This window comes from Galeopterus variegatus, unplaced genomic scaffold, assembly GCF_000696425.1.
Source record: "Galeopterus variegatus unplaced genomic scaffold, G_variegatus-3.0.2 Scaffold3857, whole genome shotgun sequence".
Classification (NCBI taxonomy): domain Eukaryota; kingdom Metazoa; phylum Chordata; class Mammalia; order Dermoptera; family Cynocephalidae; genus Galeopterus; species Galeopterus variegatus.
In genome coordinates this window covers 46,056-66,637 of record NW_007729968.1, presented here as the reverse complement: position 1 = coordinate 66,637, position 20,582 = coordinate 46,056, and the positions used below count along the sequence as shown (strand labels likewise).

At 45.8% G+C, this 20,582-nt stretch overlaps 1 protein-coding gene across 1 annotated transcript in view; it reads left to right on the top strand.

Annotated features, from left to right (window-relative positions):
* Positions 1-18,046, top strand: part of LOC103601746 (myosin-3-like) — a 21,634-nt gene extending 3,588 nt beyond the window's left edge. Inside the window, exons 4-37 of the mRNA XM_008586172.1 lie at positions 435-591; positions 1,077-1,104; positions 1,542-1,650; positions 2,272-2,364; positions 3,120-3,183; positions 3,265-3,363; positions 4,196-4,299; positions 4,383-4,521; positions 4,922-5,040; positions 5,130-5,279; positions 5,946-6,116; positions 6,221-6,527; positions 6,777-6,847; positions 7,411-7,498; positions 7,584-7,701; positions 8,097-8,220; positions 8,314-8,450; positions 8,657-8,912; positions 9,097-9,339; positions 9,429-9,605; positions 9,698-9,843; positions 9,924-10,014; positions 11,751-12,140; positions 12,243-12,377; positions 13,263-13,428; positions 13,738-13,862; positions 14,513-14,821; positions 14,940-15,143; positions 15,225-15,350; positions 16,467-16,637; positions 16,732-16,836; positions 17,038-17,133; positions 17,243-17,380; positions 17,906-18,046. Of these exons, the coding sequence (XP_008584394.1) occupies positions 435-591; positions 1,077-1,104; positions 1,542-1,650; positions 2,272-2,364; positions 3,120-3,183; positions 3,265-3,363; positions 4,196-4,299; positions 4,383-4,521; positions 4,922-5,040; positions 5,130-5,279; positions 5,946-6,116; positions 6,221-6,527; positions 6,777-6,847; positions 7,411-7,498; positions 7,584-7,701; positions 8,097-8,220; positions 8,314-8,450; positions 8,657-8,912; positions 9,097-9,339; positions 9,429-9,605; positions 9,698-9,843; positions 9,924-10,014; positions 11,751-12,140; positions 12,243-12,377; positions 13,263-13,428; positions 13,738-13,862; positions 14,513-14,821; positions 14,940-15,143; positions 15,225-15,350; positions 16,467-16,637; positions 16,732-16,836; positions 17,038-17,133; positions 17,243-17,380; positions 17,906-17,932 (4,983 nt within the window). The 3' untranslated portion in view covers positions 17,933-18,046. The remainder of the gene's footprint in view (positions 1-434; positions 592-1,076; positions 1,105-1,541; positions 1,651-2,271; positions 2,365-3,119; positions 3,184-3,264; positions 3,364-4,195; positions 4,300-4,382; positions 4,522-4,921; positions 5,041-5,129; positions 5,280-5,945; positions 6,117-6,220; positions 6,528-6,776; positions 6,848-7,410; positions 7,499-7,583; positions 7,702-8,096; positions 8,221-8,313; positions 8,451-8,656; positions 8,913-9,096; positions 9,340-9,428; positions 9,606-9,697; positions 9,844-9,923; positions 10,015-11,750; positions 12,141-12,242; positions 12,378-13,262; positions 13,429-13,737; positions 13,863-14,512; positions 14,822-14,939; positions 15,144-15,224; positions 15,351-16,466; positions 16,638-16,731; positions 16,837-17,037; positions 17,134-17,242; positions 17,381-17,905) is intronic.
* Positions 18,047-20,582: the final 2,536 nt, after the last annotated feature.

Genomic DNA, 20,582 nt, shown 5'->3' with positions numbered 1-20,582 from the left:
AGGAAGGAAGGAAGGAAGGAAGGGAGGGAGGGAGGGAGGGAGGGAGGGAGGAAGGAAGGAAAGAAAGGAAAGGAGGAAGGAGGGAAGGAGAGAAAGGAAGGAAGGAAGGGAAGGGAACAATAGAGGATGAGAAAACAGAGATGAATGGGGCAGGAAGAAGAGGGGTTGGAAGACAGAAGACGTGGAGGAGGTCGAGCCAGCCTGGAAAGCAGGAAAGATGGGGCTGAGACTTGGGTCCTGTCATTGTCACTCGCTAGCTGCAGGGGGTTCAGCTACTCTTCTCTTTGAGTCTCAGTTGCCTTGTCTGTAAATAGAAATCTATCTGACCTCATTTACAACTTTACCATAAGAAAACAGGAGATAATAATGAAGGCAAGAGGTTTGATGTACACACACACACACATATATACATATATTTTTTTTTCCTCCCACAGACCTACTCGGGCCTCTTCTGTGTCACTGTCAACCCCTACAAGTGGCTGCCGGTGTACAACCCCGAGGTGGTGAATGGCTACCGAGGCAAAAAGCGCCAGGAGGCCCCGCCCCACATCTTCTCCATCTCCGACAACGCCTATCAGTTCATGCTGACTGGTGAGCTTCCAAGAAGGAAGCATGGAGTATGTATGGAGCAGGCACTAGACCAGGCTCGCGAGTGCTGTCCCTTGGTCCTGGCCCTGCCCCATCTGGTGTCCAGCGCAAGGGAGAGGAGTGAAAGGAGCTTAAAGAGGCAGAAGGAGCCAGATCATTTAGGGCCTTGTAGGCCATGGGGAGGAGTTTGGTTTTAATGCAAGTGTTGGTGAAACCATATGAAACTGACATTTTTGTGGGTCAAAAACAGAGATTGGCAATTTTATATGGTTCAGCCTAAGGTGATGAGAAGCCACTGGTTTTCAGCAGGGGCTTCACCTCTCCAAGTCTCATTCCTAAGAAGGAGGCTCTTCGAACTCCCACATAGGACTAAACAAACAATTAGAGGGAAGAGGGATTGTGCAATTTTACTATGACTGCTGTCAAGATGGGGTGGATGTGGGGGGCTCTTTTTATACTGCCATGAACTCTATTGTTTCCTTTGGCAGATCGTGAAAACCAGTCCATTCTGATCACGTAAGTATCCAAGGCACAGAATGGTTTCATAGCTGTGGCCAAAGGTGCACTTTGCTCTCTTCTTAGAAAAGTTTCCTTTGGCAGATCGTGAAAACCAGTCCATTCTGATCACGTAAGTATCCAAGGCACAGAGTGGTTTCATAGCTGTGGCCAAAGGTGCACTTTGCTCTCTTCTTAGAAAGTGTTTGGAGCCAAGTGTATGATGAAAAGGTAGATTTGGGGATGGGCAAGAAGGTCGGTGTGTGTAAGACCTCAGAAAACTGGAATTACCCATCTTGGGTCAACTAAGCAAGTGGCCTCCCTGGCCTCTGCCCCTCTGAGTTGTCTCTCACATTCATTTGGTAGGCGTGTGTCACTATGTCCAGGCCTCTGTGTGACATCTGTTTATACTAACAGGACTTGTTTCTTCTTCTCTCTCTTTTGATCACTCCAAATAGCGGAGAATCCGGAGCAGGAAAGACTGTGAACACCAAACGGGTCATCCAGTACTTTGCAACAATTGCAGCTACTGGAGACCTCGCCAAGAAGAAGGATTCCAAAATGAAGGTATGGAGGGGACAAAAGCTTGCTTTGCTTCCACTTCTAACCTTTGTCTTCAGAATGAAGAGGCTGAATGTTGTCACATTCCGCCCTCTTCAGGGAAGGAGAGGAGAGCAGTAGGATTTAAAATCTTGAAGGACAGCCAGTCATCTTAGACAACACAGTGGTTGATCTTACAGGACCAGATCCTGCGATTTCTTAGACGATACGTCTCTAAGATTAACTAAGAAAGGTCAATTTGTGGTTAGCTCAGAGAGCTTGTCCTTTTATGGCAGAATCACATACACCAACTTGACAGAATCGTAGCATACACTTGTCTTTTGAAACATGTTATGACAGTACTAAATGAATATAAACAACCTAACAAGAATCAAGGAATTGAGTGTTAAAGGAATGTTAAGTCAATGTTAACCCGACTTTGGGCAAATATAACAAAATGGCAAAAGTGTTTTGAGGAAGACATGCTGCTGATTTGGTTGATCCTCAAATTGGAAAGTCAGAGAGGGAGGGACAGGCCCTGCCAGAAGCTGCCAGGGGCAGGCAGCAGTGACAGAACTAATGAGCAATTTTTGTCAATTTGTGGTTTTAAAAAATGCTTTTTCTTCCTCCCTCGATTCCTTGCATTAGGGGACTCTTGAAGATCAAATCATCAGTGCCAACCCTCTCCTGGAGGCCTTCGGAAATGCCAAGACTGTGAGGAATGACAACTCCTCCCGCTTTGTGAGTCTGAGATTGGTTAAGATGGATTTTCTTTGTAGCCTACAAGGTAGGCAAAAGGCTGGTCCTCAGGGAGTTCACAGACCGGTGGGGACAGACAATGAAAGAACAAGACAAAGACAATTTCAGATAAGACACATTCGTGTGAAGTTCAGTAAACAGGGCATGTGATAGAGGAACTGGTGGCCAGGTCTCCCTTAGAGACTGGGGGCTGGCACCTCATCAGAGATCCGCAGGGTGAGGAGGAAGCAGACTTGAAACAGCAGCAAGGAGGAAGGACAAAGGCAGGAGCGAGTGGGCAGCCCCGAGGTGGGGAGGCGCCTGGTGGAGTCAAGGACCTAAAGACGGTCCACGTGGCTGGGGAGGGTGGGCAAGGGTTGGCCCCATGAGATGAGGCAGAAAAGGGAGATGGAGACCTGGTCGTGCAGGAGGATACAGACTGTGGAAAGGAGTTTGCATTTTTATTCCAAGTACAACAGGAAGTTACTGAAGGATTCTGTAAGCAGGAAAGCGATACAGTTTGATTTACGTCTAACAGAAATCACTCTAGTTGCTTCCTTGACTAGATATGGGGGAGGGGAGGCACAGAATAAAGGGAATGGGGAAAAAGGAGGCACATCAAACTGGAAGAAGAAAGGAGGGAGGACATACTTAATTTCAAGCTATAGGGAAAAATGGCTCCCATTCCCATTATCCAAGAGACTAGTAGGAACAATTGGAGCCAGGGTAGACTCAGGTCTCCCCTTTCCCTCGTACAGGGCAAATTCATCCGAATCCACTTTGGGACCACTGGGAAGCTGGCCTCTGCAGATATTGAAACTTGTAAGTAGTTCCACTAGGATGAAATGATGTCTCAGAGTGATGGGGAACAGTTTGGAGAACAGTCCTGCGTTTGTGTTCTAGATCTGCTGGAAAAATCAAGAGTCACCTTTCAGCTGAAGGCTGAGAGAAGCTACCACATCTTCTACCAAATTCTTTCCAACAAGAAGCCTGAGCTCATAGGTGAGGAAGTCACCGGTAGGGTTGGTCTCTTAGGCATTTCAGCTCTTAGATCACTAGACCAAGAAGAGTTACACCTATACATAGATGACTCGACAGCCAGTGGAGGAAGTTTATTTTAACAATGGGATGTGGCTATTTTGGCAGTGACCTGCCAGTTTGTAAAACCTAATCAAATGAACGGTAACAGGATTAAACCACCACTGAATTCAGCGCTGGTTTATCAAAACCTTCTGAATGTCTGATTGAATGGTCTTTTAGTGCCCCCTTGTGCTCTGACACAGAAACCAACCTGCAGTATCACAAAACACTGAACAGCCAGCTGTGGAGAGCCACCCTGCCCCTGGCCCGTACCTAACAGAGGCCTCTGTGCACACAGTCTTCTTTGCTCTTTGAACGTCTTTGCTCAGCCTCCTGGTCTCCAGGCTGGAAACAGGCTGCAGCTTTTCAACAGATTTTAGAAAAGGTTATGATTTTACCAAACAACCTGTGCTTGCCCCTAATGTGGGCTCTTGTCCTGACCCATGCTCAGCCAGTTTTTCCTGTTAACTCTCCCCAGCCCACACTGACATGCACTATTCCCATGCAAAGCAAGAGAATTTAAATGTTCTGTCTCGGGTTCTTAATCTTCATGACATGGGAGACTGCAAAGTCTTCCCTGGACTATATTTTTAGTCACAACCCACGTACTAGAAATCTGAAAGAGATTTCTAACTCTAAATTCAATTTGGGCTTCAAGCAGTAAAGTCCTAGCTCAGGATGTGGGGGCTCAAATCCACTGGGTGGATGTTTCCTTTGCATCCATGTGACCCCCTCAAACGGTTCACCATTTCAGAGCTGCTGCTTATTACAACCAACCCTTATGACTACCCGTTCATCAGCCAGGGTGAAATCCTGGTGGCCAGCATTGACGATGCTGAGGAGCTGTTGGCTACAGATGTAAGTGGAGCCAATAGAAGGTGTGGGGTGTCCCTCTCCCATCACGGGGTCAACTGATTGACGGGCTGTTCTTTCAATACCAGAGTGCCATTGACATCCTGGGCTTCACCCCAGAAGAGAAGTCTGGACTCTACAAGCTGACGGGGGCTGTGCTGCATTACGGGAACATGAAGTTCAAGCAGAAGCAGCGAGAGGAGCAGGCCGAGCCGGACGGCACCGAAGGTACAAAATCACCGCCACAGGCCGTAAGCCAGAGCTGGGTGGTTGTTCACCTGAGATCATTGGTGCCTCTTTTGAAAGTGTTTGATGCTTCTTCCACCTAAAGAGGTGAATAGATGTTTCTGGGCCTCAGATGCCTCTAGGCTCCATGACCACCCATTTTTGCTGAATCACTAGAATGGTCCTGTTTCATACACAATGAGAAGTGACCAGGGCTTTCTGGAACCCAGTCCTGCCTCTTCATAAAATCTGTCATATTCTCTGAGTGCCTTGGCTTCCATTGGCCACAGATGAGCAGTTTAGCAGTAGGGGCAAGACAAACTCAGCCAAGCCTTGAAACGTCTGGATGAGTTTCAAAGTAGCTCCTCTACTCTGTCAAGCATCACCTTCCCTTTCTTGCCAGTGGCCGACAAAACAGCTTATCTGATGGGCCTGAACTCCTCAGACCTCCTGAAAGCTCTGTGCTTCCCCAGAGTGAAGGTTGGGAACGAGTACGTTACCAAAGGTCAAACTGTGGATCAGGTAAGCAGCTACTTCCAGGCCAGGAAGGAATGCGGGTCCCTGATGGCCACTGCCTTCGTACTCGTATTAGCTGATCTTTTCTCTAACAGGTTCACCATGCTGTGAACGCCCTTTCAAAATCAGTTTATGAAAAGTTGTTCTTGTGGATGGTCACTCGCATTAACCAGCAACTGGATACGAAGCTACCAAGACAACACTTCATTGGTGTTTTGGACATTGCAGGCTTTGAAATCTTTGAGGTTTGAGTTACTATATTCATATTTTCCTATGGCTTTGTATGGGAGGATTGGTTTTCGTGATCCTAAAGGAAGATATCAAGGTGGTCACCTTACAGGAAAGCTAGAAGGAAAAAGGATCAGGTAGAAGAGAAATACCATGTTGGGAGGATTTGTATTATTTTAAAAGAGGGGAAAACTTTGATCATGTGGAATTTTAAAGGACATCATTGAATGGATAAAAGAAAAAAAAAATCAAAAATCAAATGCAATTACTGATTTAGGGAGAGCCAGAAAAAAGATACAAAGAATTTGATAAGTCGATCATGCAATATTTTACATAAATATCCTACTGGTTTTGTGTTAGAAGCATATAGCCATTCATTGAAGCATTTATTTAGTGTCTACCAGGTACAAGACATGCAAGTGAAAGAAATATAAGCCTGTAAACTATAAAATAAAGTGCCCAAGAGATGCCCAGATCCTGGGAACTCAGAAATACCTTCTAGTTGAAAGTTTGGGAAGACTCCAAGGAGGAGACGTGATCTGAGCCCAGCCTTTAAGAACGTGACCATATCTGAAAGCATAAATGAGGTGGAGAGAGCTTTAGGCAATGAGGAGGAATGTTGATGGGTCTTTGATTTTGAAAGAAGTCTAAATTTTCACATGAACATTATATTTTGGTGCTAGTATAACAGCCTGGAGCAGCTGTGCATCAACTTCACCAACGAGAAACTGCAACAGTTTTTCAACCACCACATGTTCGTGCTGGAGCAGGAGGAGTACAAGAAGGAAGGCATCGAGTGGACGTTCATCGACTTCGGGATGGACCTGGCTGCCTGCATTGAGCTCATCGAGAAGGTGCCCCATTCCATCCACTCAGTGACCTCTTCCCACACACTCTGCTGCTTGTTACTGCAGCAGCTCATGCTTACCACATGCATTTTGCCTTGCCTTAAATCCAGCCTATGGGCATCTTCTCCATCCTGGAAGAGGAGTGCATGTTCCCCAAGGCAACAGACACCTCCTTCAAGAACAAGCTGTATGACCAGCACCTGGGCAAGTCCAGCAACTTCCAGAAGCCCAAGGTGGTCAAAGGCAGAGCCGAGGCCCACTTCTCCCTGATCCACTATGCGGGCACTGTGGACTACAGTGTCTCAGGCTGGCTGGAGAAAAACAAGGACCCTCTGAATGAGACTGTCGTTGGTCTGTACCAGAAGTCCTCCAACAGGCTCCTGGCACACCTCTACGCCACCTTTGCCACAGCAGATGGTAACAGACTCCAAATACCAGGAGGGCCTAGTGTTCCTGTGATGATCCCCCCCCATTTGTCCCATAGGACCAAAAAAATCTTATAGATCTGCTAACAGAACATGTCGCCATTTGCACAGCAGATGGTAACAGACTCCAAATACCAGGAGGGCCTAGTGTTCCTGTGATGATCCCCCTCCATTTGTCCCATAGGACCAAAAAAATCTTATAGATCTGCTAACAGAACATGTCGCCATTTATTTCTTTCAGCTGACAGTGGAAAGAAGAAGGTTGCCAAGAAGAAGGGTTCTTCCTTCCAGACTGTCTCTGCCCTTTTCAGGGTAAGAAAAATACAAGTTTATTTGCTTATAATTGGCTTAAGTCATATCAAAATGATCAATGTAGAGATTCTAAACATGATTTATTCAAGAATAGTAATGTCTTAATCCGACTACTGTCACTTAATGAGGTCTAGTGACAGTATGATAATGTATACATGAGGTCTAACAGATGTGGGATAAAATTTTATTTTCATTTTGTACAGCGACTAGCTGGTTTGGCTGGCCTGGGAGCTGAGCTTTCAGTACAAACTCTCCAGTTTGCCTGAAGGAAACCAGCAATAGCACCTCACAGTCCCAGTGGAGTCAGATACAACTCCTGAGTTGATTTCAGAAAGCATTTTGTACTTGGCAAGCCTCTGGCTCACAGGGAGGCAAAAGACTATTATAGAAGTTATTTGCCTGTACCTCCAGCCACAGCACTGTGAAAAGAGAGAGTTAAATAATTTGACTATTCTTTAGAATTCATGATACATTTAAAACATATGTCTTATCTTCCATTACGATGTCTCTCTGCTTTTGTAAAAGCCTATAGTAGGCTGTCAAATTTAATCTTTTTCTTTTAGGAAAACCTGAACAAGCTGATGTCAAATTTAAGAACGACTCACCCTCATTTTGTGCGCTGTATAATTCCCAACGAAACCAAAACCCCAGGTGAGATACCTGCTGGCTCCCCAAATGCTGCGGGGTTTTTAAAGAAATTCTGCGTGAAGCTGATGTGTCTTGCTTCTGCTCCCAGGGGCTATGGAACATACCCTGGTCCTCCATCAGCTGCGGTGTAACGGTGTCCTGGAGGGCATCCGCATCTGCAGGAAAGGATTCCCAAATAGGATTCTTTATGGGGATTTTAAACAAAGGTGGGTAATAAAAATGTTCTATATGCTTCTTGATGAGATGTACACATACTGAAATTTGAGAGGAAGAAATATTGGTATGAAAAGACCCATTTCAGAAAAATGCTTATGGACTTCCATGTAAAATAATCTTCCACTTTGCCAAATCATACGTACTTGTTTCTTCTGTGTTTTTCTTTGGAACTTATCCAATATACAAAATGGCAGAAAAGCCATGGCCTGAGAGTCAGGAGGCCTCAGTTCCAGGCCACCATCCAGCAGTGTGACTGAGGGGAAACTTCTTGACCTCTTGGGACCTCAGCTTTCTTGCCTATAGGAAGAGAGGCCTGAACTCGATGGTCTCCAAGGTTTATGTCTTTGCCAACAGTCTGTGATTATTTCCATGTCTACAATGGCAGATACCGAGTGCTCAATGCCAGTGCAATCCCTGAGGGACAATTCATTGACAGCAAAAAAGCCTGTGAGAAACTTCTGGCATCAATCGATATTGACCACACTCAATACAAGTTTGGACACACCAAGGTAATGCATCAATTCTGACAGAGGCTGGGCTTTTCGTCCTCTTAACACGACTTCTCCAGGGAACTCACTTGGGTCCTGCTTCTCCCCTCTAAGGTGTTCTTCAAGGCTGGCTTGCTGGGAACCTTGGAAGAGATGCGGGATGACCGCCTGGCCAAACTGATCACCCGGACGCAAGCTGTGTGCAGAGGGTTTCTCATGCGTGTGGAATTCCAGAAGATGGTGCAAAGGAGGTCGAGCAGGGTCTCTGTTCAAACATGGGCTCATTGGGGGAAGGGGGAGTCTCTCTTGGGAGTAAGCACTATCTTGTTTTTAGGGAGTCCATCTTCTGCATTCCAGAAGATGGTGCAAAGGAGGTCGAGCAGGGTCTCTGTTCAAACATGGGCTCATTGGGGGACGGGGGAGTCTCTCTTGGGAGTAAGCACTATCTTGTTTTTAGGGAGTCCATCTTCTGCATCCAGTACAACATTCGTTCATTCATGAATGTCAAGCATTGGCCCTGGATGAAACTATTCTTCAAGATCAAGCCCCTCCTCAAGAGTGCAGAGACTGAGAAGGAGATGGCCACCATGAAGGAAGAGTTCCAGAAAACCAAAGATGAACTTGCCAAGTCAGAGGCCAAAAGGAAGGAGCTGGAGGAAAAATTGGTGACTCTGGTACAAGAGAAGAATGACCTACAACTCCAAGTACAAGCTGTATGTGTTTAGGCATTTTTTTTTTAACTCTCCTAGATTTGATTACTTATTTAGGAAAACTGGATTACTGGTGGGGATTTCTGCTTTTTAGTTGGGGTGCTTCATAAAGGACTTCATACATAACAAAATACTGGAATGTTGCAAACCTTATCTCATGAAAAGGAATTATGATTCTTTTTTAAAGGAAAGTGAAAATTTGCTAGATGCTGAAGAAAGATGTGATCAGCTGATCAAAGCCAAATTCCAGCTGGAGGCCAAGATCAAAGAGGTGACGGAGAGAGCTGAGGATGAGGAAGAGATCAATGCTGAGCTGACAGCCAAGAAGAGGAAACTGGAGGATGAATGTTCAGAACTCAAGAAAGACATTGATGACCTTGAGCTGACCCTGGCCAAGGTTGAGAAGGAGAAGCATGCCACGGAGAACAAGGTACTATCCTTGTGGGTCTTTCCAGCTTGATGTAGTCATTGCAAACTAAACTTTATTTTTTCTTATAATTGCTTGTGATTTCTTCTCAGGTTAAAAACCTCACTGAGGAACTGGCCGGGTTAGATGAAACAATTGCAAAGTTAACCAGGGAAAAGAAAGCCCTCCAAGAGGCCCACCAGCAGACCCTGGATGACCTCCAAGCTGAAGAAGACAAAGTCAATTCTCTGAGCAAAATCAAGAGTAAGCTGGAGCAGCAAGTGGATGACGTAAGTAAACAGAGCTAATCGGGAGCCCTAGAACTTCGGGGTTGGAAGGGCCCCTGAGTGTTTGTTCTCTAAAGGAAATGGTCCCTTTTCAGCTGGAAAGCTCCCTAGAACAAGAAAAGAAGCTTCGGGTAGACCTGGAAAGGAGCAAAAGGAAGCTGGAAGGAGACTTGAAGCTTGCCCAAGAGTCCATATTAGATCTGGAGAATGACAAGCAACAGCTGGATGAAAGGCTCAAAAAGTAGGCCTTAGAACTGCTGGTGTCAATTGCGCAAATTACTGAGTATTTTGTCTTCATGTGTTCTCCGTTTCCCTTTACAGAAAGGATTTTGAATATAGTCAACTACAAAGCAAAGTGGAAGATGAGCAGACTCTGGGCCTGCAGTTTCAGAAGAAAATCAAAGAGTTGCAGGTAGGAGGCCTTTGGGGTTTCCCTTTCACATGTGGGGTTTGCACAGTGACCTGGATGCTGTCTGCCGTAAGCCGTTTAGAGCAAGTGGGCAGGACCGTGGGATGCCTGCCTCAGTGGGCTCCCTTTCTGCCAGGCTGACACGCAGTAATAAGCAATGTTCCCATAACTTACAATAAAGTACGTAATTAAAGTATTTGGGGTCAACATTTAGTTGAATGAAAAATGTCCTGGGTTAGTTATCGTATGGGGTAATGACCATATTGGTGCAGGAAGAATTCATATGAAAAAAAAATAGCAATATTCATATTTCTCTGGGCAAAGTCCAAGAATCAGTTTGTTTGGTGGGAATGGAAACAAGCCCGTTCTTGACATTTGGATTTTTTTACTCAAGGAAGCTGAAGGCTTGGCTGATGCAGAGGAAAGATGTGACCAGTTGATCAAAACCAAAATCCAGCTTGAGGCCAAGATCAAAGAGGTGACGGAGAGAGCTGAGGATGAGGAAGAGATCAATGCTGAGCTGACAGCCAAGAAGAGGAAACTGGAGGATGAATGTTCAGAACTCAAGAAAGACATTGATGACCTTGAGCTGACCCTGGCCAAGGTTGAGAAGGAGAAGCATGCCACGGAGAACAAGGTACTATCCTTGTGGGTCTTTCCAGCTTGATGTAGTCATTGCAAACTAAACTTTATTTTTTCTTATAATTGCTTGTGATTTCTTCTCAGGTTAAAAACCTCACTGAGGAACTGGCCGGGTTAGATGAAACAATTGCAAAGTTAACCAGGGAAAAGAAAGCCCTCCAAGAGGCCCACCAGCAGACCCTGGATGACCTCCAAGCTGAAGAAGACAAAGTCAATTCTCTGAGCAAAATCAAGAGTAAGCTGGAGCAGCAAGTGGATGACGTAAGTAAACAGAGCTAATCGGGAGCCCTAGAACTTCGGGGTTGGAAGGGCCCCTGAGTGTTTGTTCTCTAAAGGAAATGGTCCCTTTTTCAGCTGGAAAGCTCCCTAGAACAAGAAAAGAAGCTTCGGGTAGACCTGGAAAGGAGCAAAAGGAAGCTGGAAGGAGACTTGAAGCTTGCCCAAGAGTCCATATTAGATCTGGAGAATGACAAGCAACAGCTGGATGAAAGGCTCAAAAAGTAGGCCTTAGAACTGCTGGTGTCAATTGCGCAAATTACTGAGTATTTTGTCTTCATGTGTTCTCCGTTTCCCTTTACAGAAAGGATTTTGAATATAGTCAACTACAAAGCAAAGTGGAAGATGAGCAGACTCTGGGCCTGCAGTTTCAGAAGAAAATCAAAGAGTTGCAGGTAGGAGGCCTTTGGGGTTTCCCTTTCACATGCGGGGTTTGCACAGTGACCTGGGTGCTGTCTGCCGTAAGCCGTTTAGAGCAAGTGGGCAGGACCGTGGGATGCCTGCCTCAGTGGGCTCCCTTTCTGCCAGGCTGACACGCAGTAATAAGCAATGTTCCCATAACTTACAATAAAGTACGTAATTAAAGTATTTGGGGTCAACATTTAGTTGAATGAAAAATGTCCTGGGTTAGTTATCGTATGGGGTAATGACCATATTGGTGCAGGAAGAATTCATATGAAAAAAAATAGCAATATTCATATTTCTCTGGGCAAAGTCCAAGAATCAGTTTGTCTGGTGGGAATGGAAACAAGCCCGTTCTTGACATTTGGAGTCAGTCTGGGGAACTGACTGCCCGTGGGGTGAATGGCTGTCCTCTGCAGGCTCGAACTGAGGAGCTGGAAGAAGAGATTGAGGCGGAGAGGGCGACCCGCGCCAAGACAGAGAAACAGCGCAGCGACTATGCCCGAGAGCTGGAGGAGCTGAGCGAGCGGCTGGAGGAGGCGGGTGGCGTCACCTCCACCCAGATAGAGCTGAACAAGAAGCGGGAGGCGGAGTTCCTGAAACTGCGCAGGGACCTGGAGGAGGCCACCCTGCAGCACGAAGCCATGGTTGCCACCCTGAGGAAGAAGCACGCGGACAGTGTGGCCGAGCTCGGGGAGCAGATCGACAACCTGCAGAGGGTCAAGCAGAAGCTGGAGAAGGAGAAAAGCGAGTTCAAGCTGGAGATCGACGATCTCTCCAGCAGCGTGGAGAGCGTGTCGAAATCTAAGGTGCTTGGGTGGGTGGGACCCATGTTCTCCATAAGAGGGACATCGGCACGGTCATTCAAACTAGACCACCGCCTGACTTTCTCCCCCTTCTCCATCCTTTAGGCAAATCTGGAAAAGATATGCCGAACTCTGGAGGATCAGTTAAGTGAGGCCAGGGGCAAGAATGAGGAAATTCAGAGGAGCCTGAGTGAGCTGACCACACAGAAGTCTCGACTTCAGACTGAGGCCGGTGAGCAAGTGCAGGGGGCAGGAAGGGCCACAGCCTCAAGGCCACCTGAGCAGGGGCAACTGGTCAAAACGAAGGGGCTGCGTGCGTTTGGGGGAGAAGTTCCAGGAAAGCCTGTTTTCCAAAAAGAAGTATTCAAAATAATGCACAGAAAGGGCCATTCAAAATATCTTGAATTAAGAGAACATTGGGAGTTCAGTTAAAAACGAGAGAGAAATAGACCGGAATATCATGTCGTTCACACTTTCAGAATAAATATAAACTTATTTCTAGAAGCCATGGAGCAGACTGGTTCCCAGACCTGTCTCTGTCCCCACCAGCAATGTGACCCTGGGCAAGTCCCTGAACTTCACTGGGTTGTAGTTTTCTCATCTGTAAAATGGAATGGGAATGGGATGGGGGTAGAGGTCCTTTTCAAACATTGTTAATGGAGACAAACCAATTTCTACAGTGTTGTCAGCTCTAAACATTTTTTCTTCCCCTGAACTCTGTCTCAGTGGCTGACGTAGGAATCTAACTTAGGTCCCATTGGGAGGCTTTCTGGAAGCCCCCTTTTCAGTATGGCAGATAAGCTTGATCTGAACCAATATTTTAATAACATATGTAGAATTATAGGCCCATTTTCATATTAGGAAAAGGACATTTATGCCCAGCTAATTCCTTCTCAAAGGCTCAGTTTGCTTTTTAAAGATGGCAATTGTTACTGATTAATTATCTTGAGTAAATTTATGGAACAAAATCTTGGTTCATCCAATAATCAAGACAAGGAGCCAGGCAAGATAGGCCACCAAATGTAGCCCTAACTGTGAGAGCATTCACCTGAATGGTTACATTTAGTCCGAAGCATGGAGAACGAAAGCTCATAAACAGAGACACCTTCCCTCCCGGTGTTTCAGGTGCTAGCCGAATGGAAGACAAAGTGTGAGGAGAGCCAAGCAGAGCTGGAGGCATCTCTGAAGGAGTCCCGCTCCCTGAGCACTGAGCTCTTCAAACTGAAAAATGCCTACGAAGAAGCCTTAGATCAACTTGAAACCGTAAAACGGGAAAATAAGAACTTAGAGCGTAAGCCATTCGAAACAGTCTGAAGGGATCCAAAATCTCCTCCCTTCACACTCTATTGCCAGAGTGCACTGGAGTGGTTGTGCCTTTATTATTCAGATCCCTACACATGAATCCATTAATGCAAGCACAGAAAGTGCTCACCCTCCAATGGGTTATTTTTTAGTCTCTCTGTATACAATATCTTATCTCTAGGAAACAGGACTCCTTAGAATTACAATAAACTAGTTAAGAAGCATTGGGTTGGTGTTTTGCGTGCCTGGAAACCCATGCAGAGGCGTTTAAATGCAATTGAAACTTATTTATTTGCAGAGGAGATAGTAGACCTCACAGAACAAATTGCTGAAAGTGGTAAAACCATCCATGAACTGGAGAAATCAAGAAAGCAGATCGAGCTGGAAAAGGCTGATATCCAGCTGGCTCTTGAGGAAGCAGAGGTGAGCACGAATGCTCGGCAGTCAGGAGCAGGAACAGATGCAGTAATGGTGCAGCTCTGGTCTGGGGGGCTAGCCGGCCCCACTCTGTGTCTTAATTTTTGCCTTTTAAAAATCACAATCCTCATACCTACTCACGAATGCTCGGCAGTCAGGAGCAGGAACAGATGCAGTAATGGTGCAGCTCTGGTCTGGGGGGTTAGCCGGCCCCACTCTGTGTCTTAATTTTTGCCTTTTAAAAATCACAATCCTCATACCTACTCCCTTCCATCAAATAGCATAACTGTGAGGTTGAATTCTTATTATAATACCTGTGAATTATCTGAACTTTATTGGAGAAAATCATCACATGAAGATAGGTCTAAAAATGAGATTTAACAAAATCTTCAATGAACTTAAAATATCTATAAAGTGCTTTCACACTCTCAAGAAATATGATGATTTAAATATGTTATTATTGTTTGATAGTATTATCAAAACCAAATGGCAATGAAACAGATTCTATTTCTAAACTGAAGATAAATTAGGAATTTTCTTTTAAATGCAGTAGTTAGATTTAGCAATATTCCATTGAAGCTTTCTAACCTCATAGGGTGGTGCAGCAGGCTCTGTACCATCACTGACATGATGTGTTTTGTTTCTGTTCTTTACAGGCTGCTCTTGAGCATGAAGAAGCCAAGATCCTCCGAATCCAGCTTGAACTGACACAAGTGAAATCAGAAATTGATAGAAAGATAGCTGAGAAAGAGGAAGAGATTGAGCAGCTGAAGAGGAACTACCAGAGGACGGTGGAGACAATGCAGGGTGCCCTGGATGCCGAGGTGCGCAGCAGGAACGAGGCCATCCGCGTCAAGAAGAAAATGGAGGGAGATCTGAACGAGATGGAGATCCAGCTGAGCCATGCCAACCGCCAGGCGGCTGAGACCCTCAAACACCTCAGGAGTGTCCAAGGACAGCTGAAGGTTTGAGAGAGCTCCTTGGTGGGGAACCTCTCCCTTCCTCAAATACTCAAAGATGTAAATGAGGCTTGTGGTCCTAATGCCTCAACTTCAAATAGAATTTTCCTTTTCCTCTGGCTAGGATACCCAGCTGCACCTGGATGATGCTCTCCGGGGCCAGGAGGACCTGAAGGAGCAGCTGGCAATCGTGGAGCGCAGAGCCAACCTTCTGCAGGCCGAGGTGGAAGAGCTGCGGGCCACTCTGGAGCAGACGGAGAGGAGCAGGAAACTGGCTGAACAGGAGCTCCTGGATGCCAACGAGAGAGTGCAGTTGCTGCACACGCAGGTGAGGGAAGGCAGGGGGAGAAAGAGAGAAGAGATTCCAGCCTGAGACACACCTGGCTAACATTCCCTCCCCATGCCCTAGAACACCAGCCTCATCCACACCAAGAAGAAGCTGGAGACAGACCTCACGCAGCTGCAGAGTGAGGTGGAAGATGCCAGCAGGGATGCAAGGAACGCTGAAGAGAAGGCAAAGAAGGCCATCACAGATGTAAGGCTTTCCCCTCCTGCTCCTGTTTGGCACCAGGACTGGATTGCAGTAAAGCCCCCTCTTCTCCCCTAACCCCTAGATAGTTCTCATTAGACAGGTAGGGACTCCCCCAGGACATACACAGTACACATTCTGCTCCAAAACTGCTCCGAGCTCCCTCAAGCTCAGCTGTTCCCTCCTGCACACTTAAAAGGGGGCATGGAAAGAAAAAGACAGGAATGGATTATATCCTGACCGTGGAGAGGTGTGCTCTTCTTTGCTTCAGCATCTGACTTACTCCACACATGAAAATGAGACCCTCAGATGTCAGTATCACCACATTTCTCCCTTCTACAACCATCTAACCTTCCTAGGTCTTGGAGCCTTCTCCCTGCATTCCCCAGCTCCAATGGCACCACCTGCTGCCTGATGGGAGAACAGCACCTAGAAACTAGTTTGCTCTCCTGAATGTTCTTGTACCACTTTAATTCTCAAGAAGCCTTCCCTTAATCTCACTATCCCCAAATCTGTGATGCTGGATGTCACATCAATCTTCTCTAAGTCTCAGGCTCCTTTGAAAATATATATCGGTGATAGTGAAAAAAAATAGTTTCCTTGGGGTGGGGGAGGGTCCCAAGGTGGCCAGTTTAAGAAAGAGAAGAAGGGCTGGCCCGGTGGCGCACTGGATAGTGCGCCGCTTGGGAAGCGCGGCGGCGCTCCCGCCGAGGGTTCGGATCCCACATACAGACCAGTTCCCGCTCACTGGCTGAGCGAGGTGCGGGCAAAACACCGAGGGTTGCGATCCCGTTGCCGGTCCCGGTCCAGTGCGGGTGCGACACTGAGGGTTGCGATCCGTTGCTGGTCATAAAAAAAGACAAAAAAAAAGGAAAAAGAAAAAAGAAAAAAAGAAAGAGAAGAAACCTTTTCCCATCCAGTCCTTGAAGGTTCCATTTCGTAAGTTATTTTATATACTGGGTATAGCTCTTGTCCTGTTCCGTGGTAGAAGTGTGTGCTCCGTTATTGTCTTACCTATTATCCTTTTTCTTCAGCATGGTCTCTGGTCCTCTGGGGTATCTGGGTTTTGACAGCTCCATGCACTTGAGCTTTGCATCTTACTGAGTGTGATTTGCTTTTCAGGCCGCCATGATGGCTGAGGAGCTGAAGAAGGAGCAGGACACCAGCGCCCACCTGGAGCGCATGAAGAAGAACCTGGAGCAGACGGTGAAGGACCTGCAGCACCGTCTGGACGAGGCCGAGCAGCTGGCGCTGAAGGGCGGGAAGAAGCAGATCCAGAAACTGGAGACGCGGGTACCTGCAGGAAGAGCCCCTGCATCAGCTGGGTTTTCCAGCCTCTCCCAATCAGGCAACAGCCCCAGACTAATTCCCCCACTGTCTCCCCCAGATCCGAGAGCTGGAGTTTGAGCTCGAAGGGGAGCAGAAGAGGAATACAGAGTCTGTCAAGGGCCTGAGGAAATATGAGCGGCGGGTCAAGGAGCTAACTTACCAGGTAAGTGGAAAAGAAAATCCAATAGGCATTTTCTATGCAAGGTGAAATGCCACCCTGGATCCTCCACTAAAATATAGAAAGAAACGCTCTAGTCCCAGAAAACTGGAGTATTTTTCAAAAGAGTCATCTCTTGATAGGATATGAGGGAAACACAACTCTGACCCCTCCCTTCCAGCGATATTCCCATTTTCTCATTTTTAGAGTGAAGAGGACAGGAAGAACGTGCTGAGATTGCAGGATCTGGTGGATAAACTTCAAGTGAAAGTCAAGTCTTACAAGAGGCAGGCCGAGGAGGCTGTAAGTCAGATCAGCGTGTGGCGTTAGAACGACAGTCTGGTCCATTTCCCACAGTGAGCTCTGAGAGAGGTGCACGCTGATCTAACCTGCCTGGGCTCTTTGGTTCTAGGACGAACAAGCCAATGCTCATCTCACCAAATTCCGAAAAGCTCAGCATGAGCTCGAGGAAGCTGAGGAGCGTGCTGATATTGCAGAATCTCAAGTCAATAAGCTTCGCGCTAAGACCCGGGACTTCACCTCCAGCAGGGTAAGTCGCTGACCTGGGAAGGACCCACAAGAACCATAGAAACTTTTGAGCTGGAAGGAACCTTAGAGAACCCTTCACTTTAGAGCTTGGGTATCTCAGGCTTGGAAAGAGAGGGATTTTCTTAAAGTCTCTTAGCTGAGCCCCGCTAGAACCCAGGTCTGCAGGTCACAATGAAAAACCACCACCCATCCTGAAAAAGAATGAGCAGAGTCCCACTGAGCTCATTCAAGCACCCCTTGCTGGTACTAGAGAGGAAGCCCCTTGGAGAGCCCGCTGAGCGTCAGACTCCAGTCATTATACATGGGGGTCGGTTGCTGCCCAGTGAACGGGGCTTTCTCTCTCTAAGAGCCAGTTTCTCAGACTATAGGGTAACTTCATGTATGTAATCATGTTTTTTCTCAAGGTCCAAAAACTGTCTTTTTCCTACTGAAATATACTTGCAAATCCCTGATGCTTGCTGGAAGAAGGGTGGGGAAAATGTGTCTCTACCATCTGACTTGACTAAAAGTGCCTGCTTTGTTCCAGATGGTTGTCCATGAGAGTGAAGAGTGAGCAAGCCCCTTCTAGAGCAGGACAGAAGATATGCAAAATGTATATCTTCATGGTTCCTGACCATTATACTTAATTTCCATGTGGCTCCTTTTCACATGCAATAAACTTTGCTTTGTTTTCAATTTGGGGCCGTGTCATGGTATGTCCTGGATGTTTTCCTCTTCCCCATGTGGAAATGGTTCCTTGTGTGGTGATTTTTATGTCCAATGTTGAAATCTCAGTGTTGGTGTGTGAATGTGGGAGGAGGGAGAGATTGCTTTTAGTTTAAACTTGAGATTAGATCAAAAAGAAAAACTACTCCTAGATTAACCATTCCTTTGGTGGGTGGGAGAGGGGGAGGGTTTTTCAAGAGTCATCTCTTAAGTGATATGAAGGAAACACAAATATTAGGTTCAGCAAAACCAACCCTGTCTCACGTTGCATAGGGTTACAAAGCAAGGGACCAGATTCCCCTCCTCTACTTTCTATCAGGGAAATAAGAGGGTATTTCAAAAACTTCATGGGAAGATTTGTATTATCTTTTAATTCTATTTCTCCACAAACTTTCTGAAGTACCCTCGTGTACCGACAATTCTACAGTCTAGGAAATATTTGTTGGGCAGCTGCCCCGTGCAAGCACTGTGCTATTGGAGATACACAAATGAATAAAATAATATCTGGTTCCTTCAAGAGTTCAGTCTAAATCTCCTCTGATCTTCACTCCATCTGCACTATTTCAAAACTGCACATCAGAAAATCCTACGTGTTACCCAGGGTGAACGTGTCCTCACCTCAAGAGGGAACAGACGGCAGGAAGTCAGAATAACCATCTGGTTGACCTGCCACTGGAACTAGCATCTTCTCACTTGGGAACTTTTATGTATTGTCATAATTAAACTTATCAGAAATGGGTGTCACGTTCCCTTCTTTATCTGATTTTAGAAGATTAGGAGATGACCCAGGAATTAAAGACCAACTGGAGTCCTCTTCAGCACTCAGCACCAAGTTTAGCATCTCCTGGGATTTGCCATTATAGTAGAAAGGAGGCCACTATGCATGTCAGATTGGTCTACCAGTGATTTCAAATTATTTTGTCTCAAAGACCACATCTCTCTGACTTGCTTTCAATACTTCATAGCTACACTGTGACTAAAAAGTGCCATGTCCTTCTGGTGGTGGCTGTCACTGAGAGAAAATTATAGCAACAAAAACAAGTCTGGTCTATGCCCAGGCCTGAGGCCAGACCAAAAAGAAAAGAAAAGGCTGCAGTCATTCAGATCCTCTCAGATCTTACAAGGACTGCAATAGATTGCCTTCCAGGGAAAACAGGCCATAGAGAAAGTCAATGAAGTTTCTTGTTACAAAGGTATGCCAGCTAGTAAGTAAAGAAGGAATGAAGGAATTGGAATATCACCATTTTGATGTGAATTAGGAACCCTAACTGAATTATGGCTACTAGCACCACAAAAAGATAGACAGCCAGATGCTATATGCTTCCTGATAGAAGTGCACTCCATTGCCTACATAAAGTTCCTACCCAGTGACCTACCTTGGGCCTGATCAAGCCTCAGGATGTGACTACTACCAATCTGTAGGAACTACAGGGGACAGAGGTGCAAACAATAGAATCCAGGGTGTGGGGAACTTAACTGAACAAATCATCTAGTTCCTCCAATAAATTGCAAAGAAAAAAATAAAAAGGAAATGGAAGTGGGACATATATATTAAAAGACACTTAATGGGCCTATCCACTAATTGCACTGTGTAGACCTTGTTAGAATCCTGATTTAGGGCCGGCCTGGTGGCGCACTGCTATGAATCCTGATTTATACAAACAAGCTGATAAAAAAAAATAGACTTACCCACATATACTCCAATTGGTGAAATCTAATTATTGATTGTGTATTTGATGGTGATATGGGATTACTGTTCACTTTTAAAATATAATGTGATATTTTGACTATGTTTTCTAAAATAGTCCTTATCTTTTTAAAAATACATGTAAAATATTTAGATATCAGAAAGGAAGAGTAAATGAGCTATCTTCAAAGTAAACTTGTTTTACGGAATTTAAGACTTAAAGAAGTAATTAAAGAGGCCCCTCATGCATTTCATGCAGAACTGGGCCATGAATTTGAAGATCTCTGAGGCTGTGGGACCTGATGTGTCCACTTACTGGTTCACACAAAGGAGAAGGTGTGGAGATTGGTTCTAGAAGCTACCCATGACTGTCTCTATTAGGCTCTGATTTTGTGAAGGATATAAACAAAGAAAAGCATTTTCTAAGAGTTAATATTATGGTCAACATTGCCAATGTCCCTTTATTACATAAAGCAAAGGACACCACTACAGAAAACCTAAGCCCTGTTACTAAGGAGAGGAAAAATGGAAGCAGGAGTCTCACTGCAGACAAGGAGCTGCTGTGCCACACAGCGGGAGTGGGAGGTCTTGCATGGCCATGGAGAGGAGCGGGATGAAGTCATGCACTACGTGCTGAACTCTCACCATGTGCACTTAGCACGTGCTATCTCATGCCAGCCATATAAAGATTCAGTGATGATGAGATGGGCCTTATCACCCATGCTTTACAGATGAAGGAGAAACAAAACGCAGAATAACTTGCTCAAAGTTAAAGTGGCAGAGATGGGATCGGTACGGGGGCGACACTGAG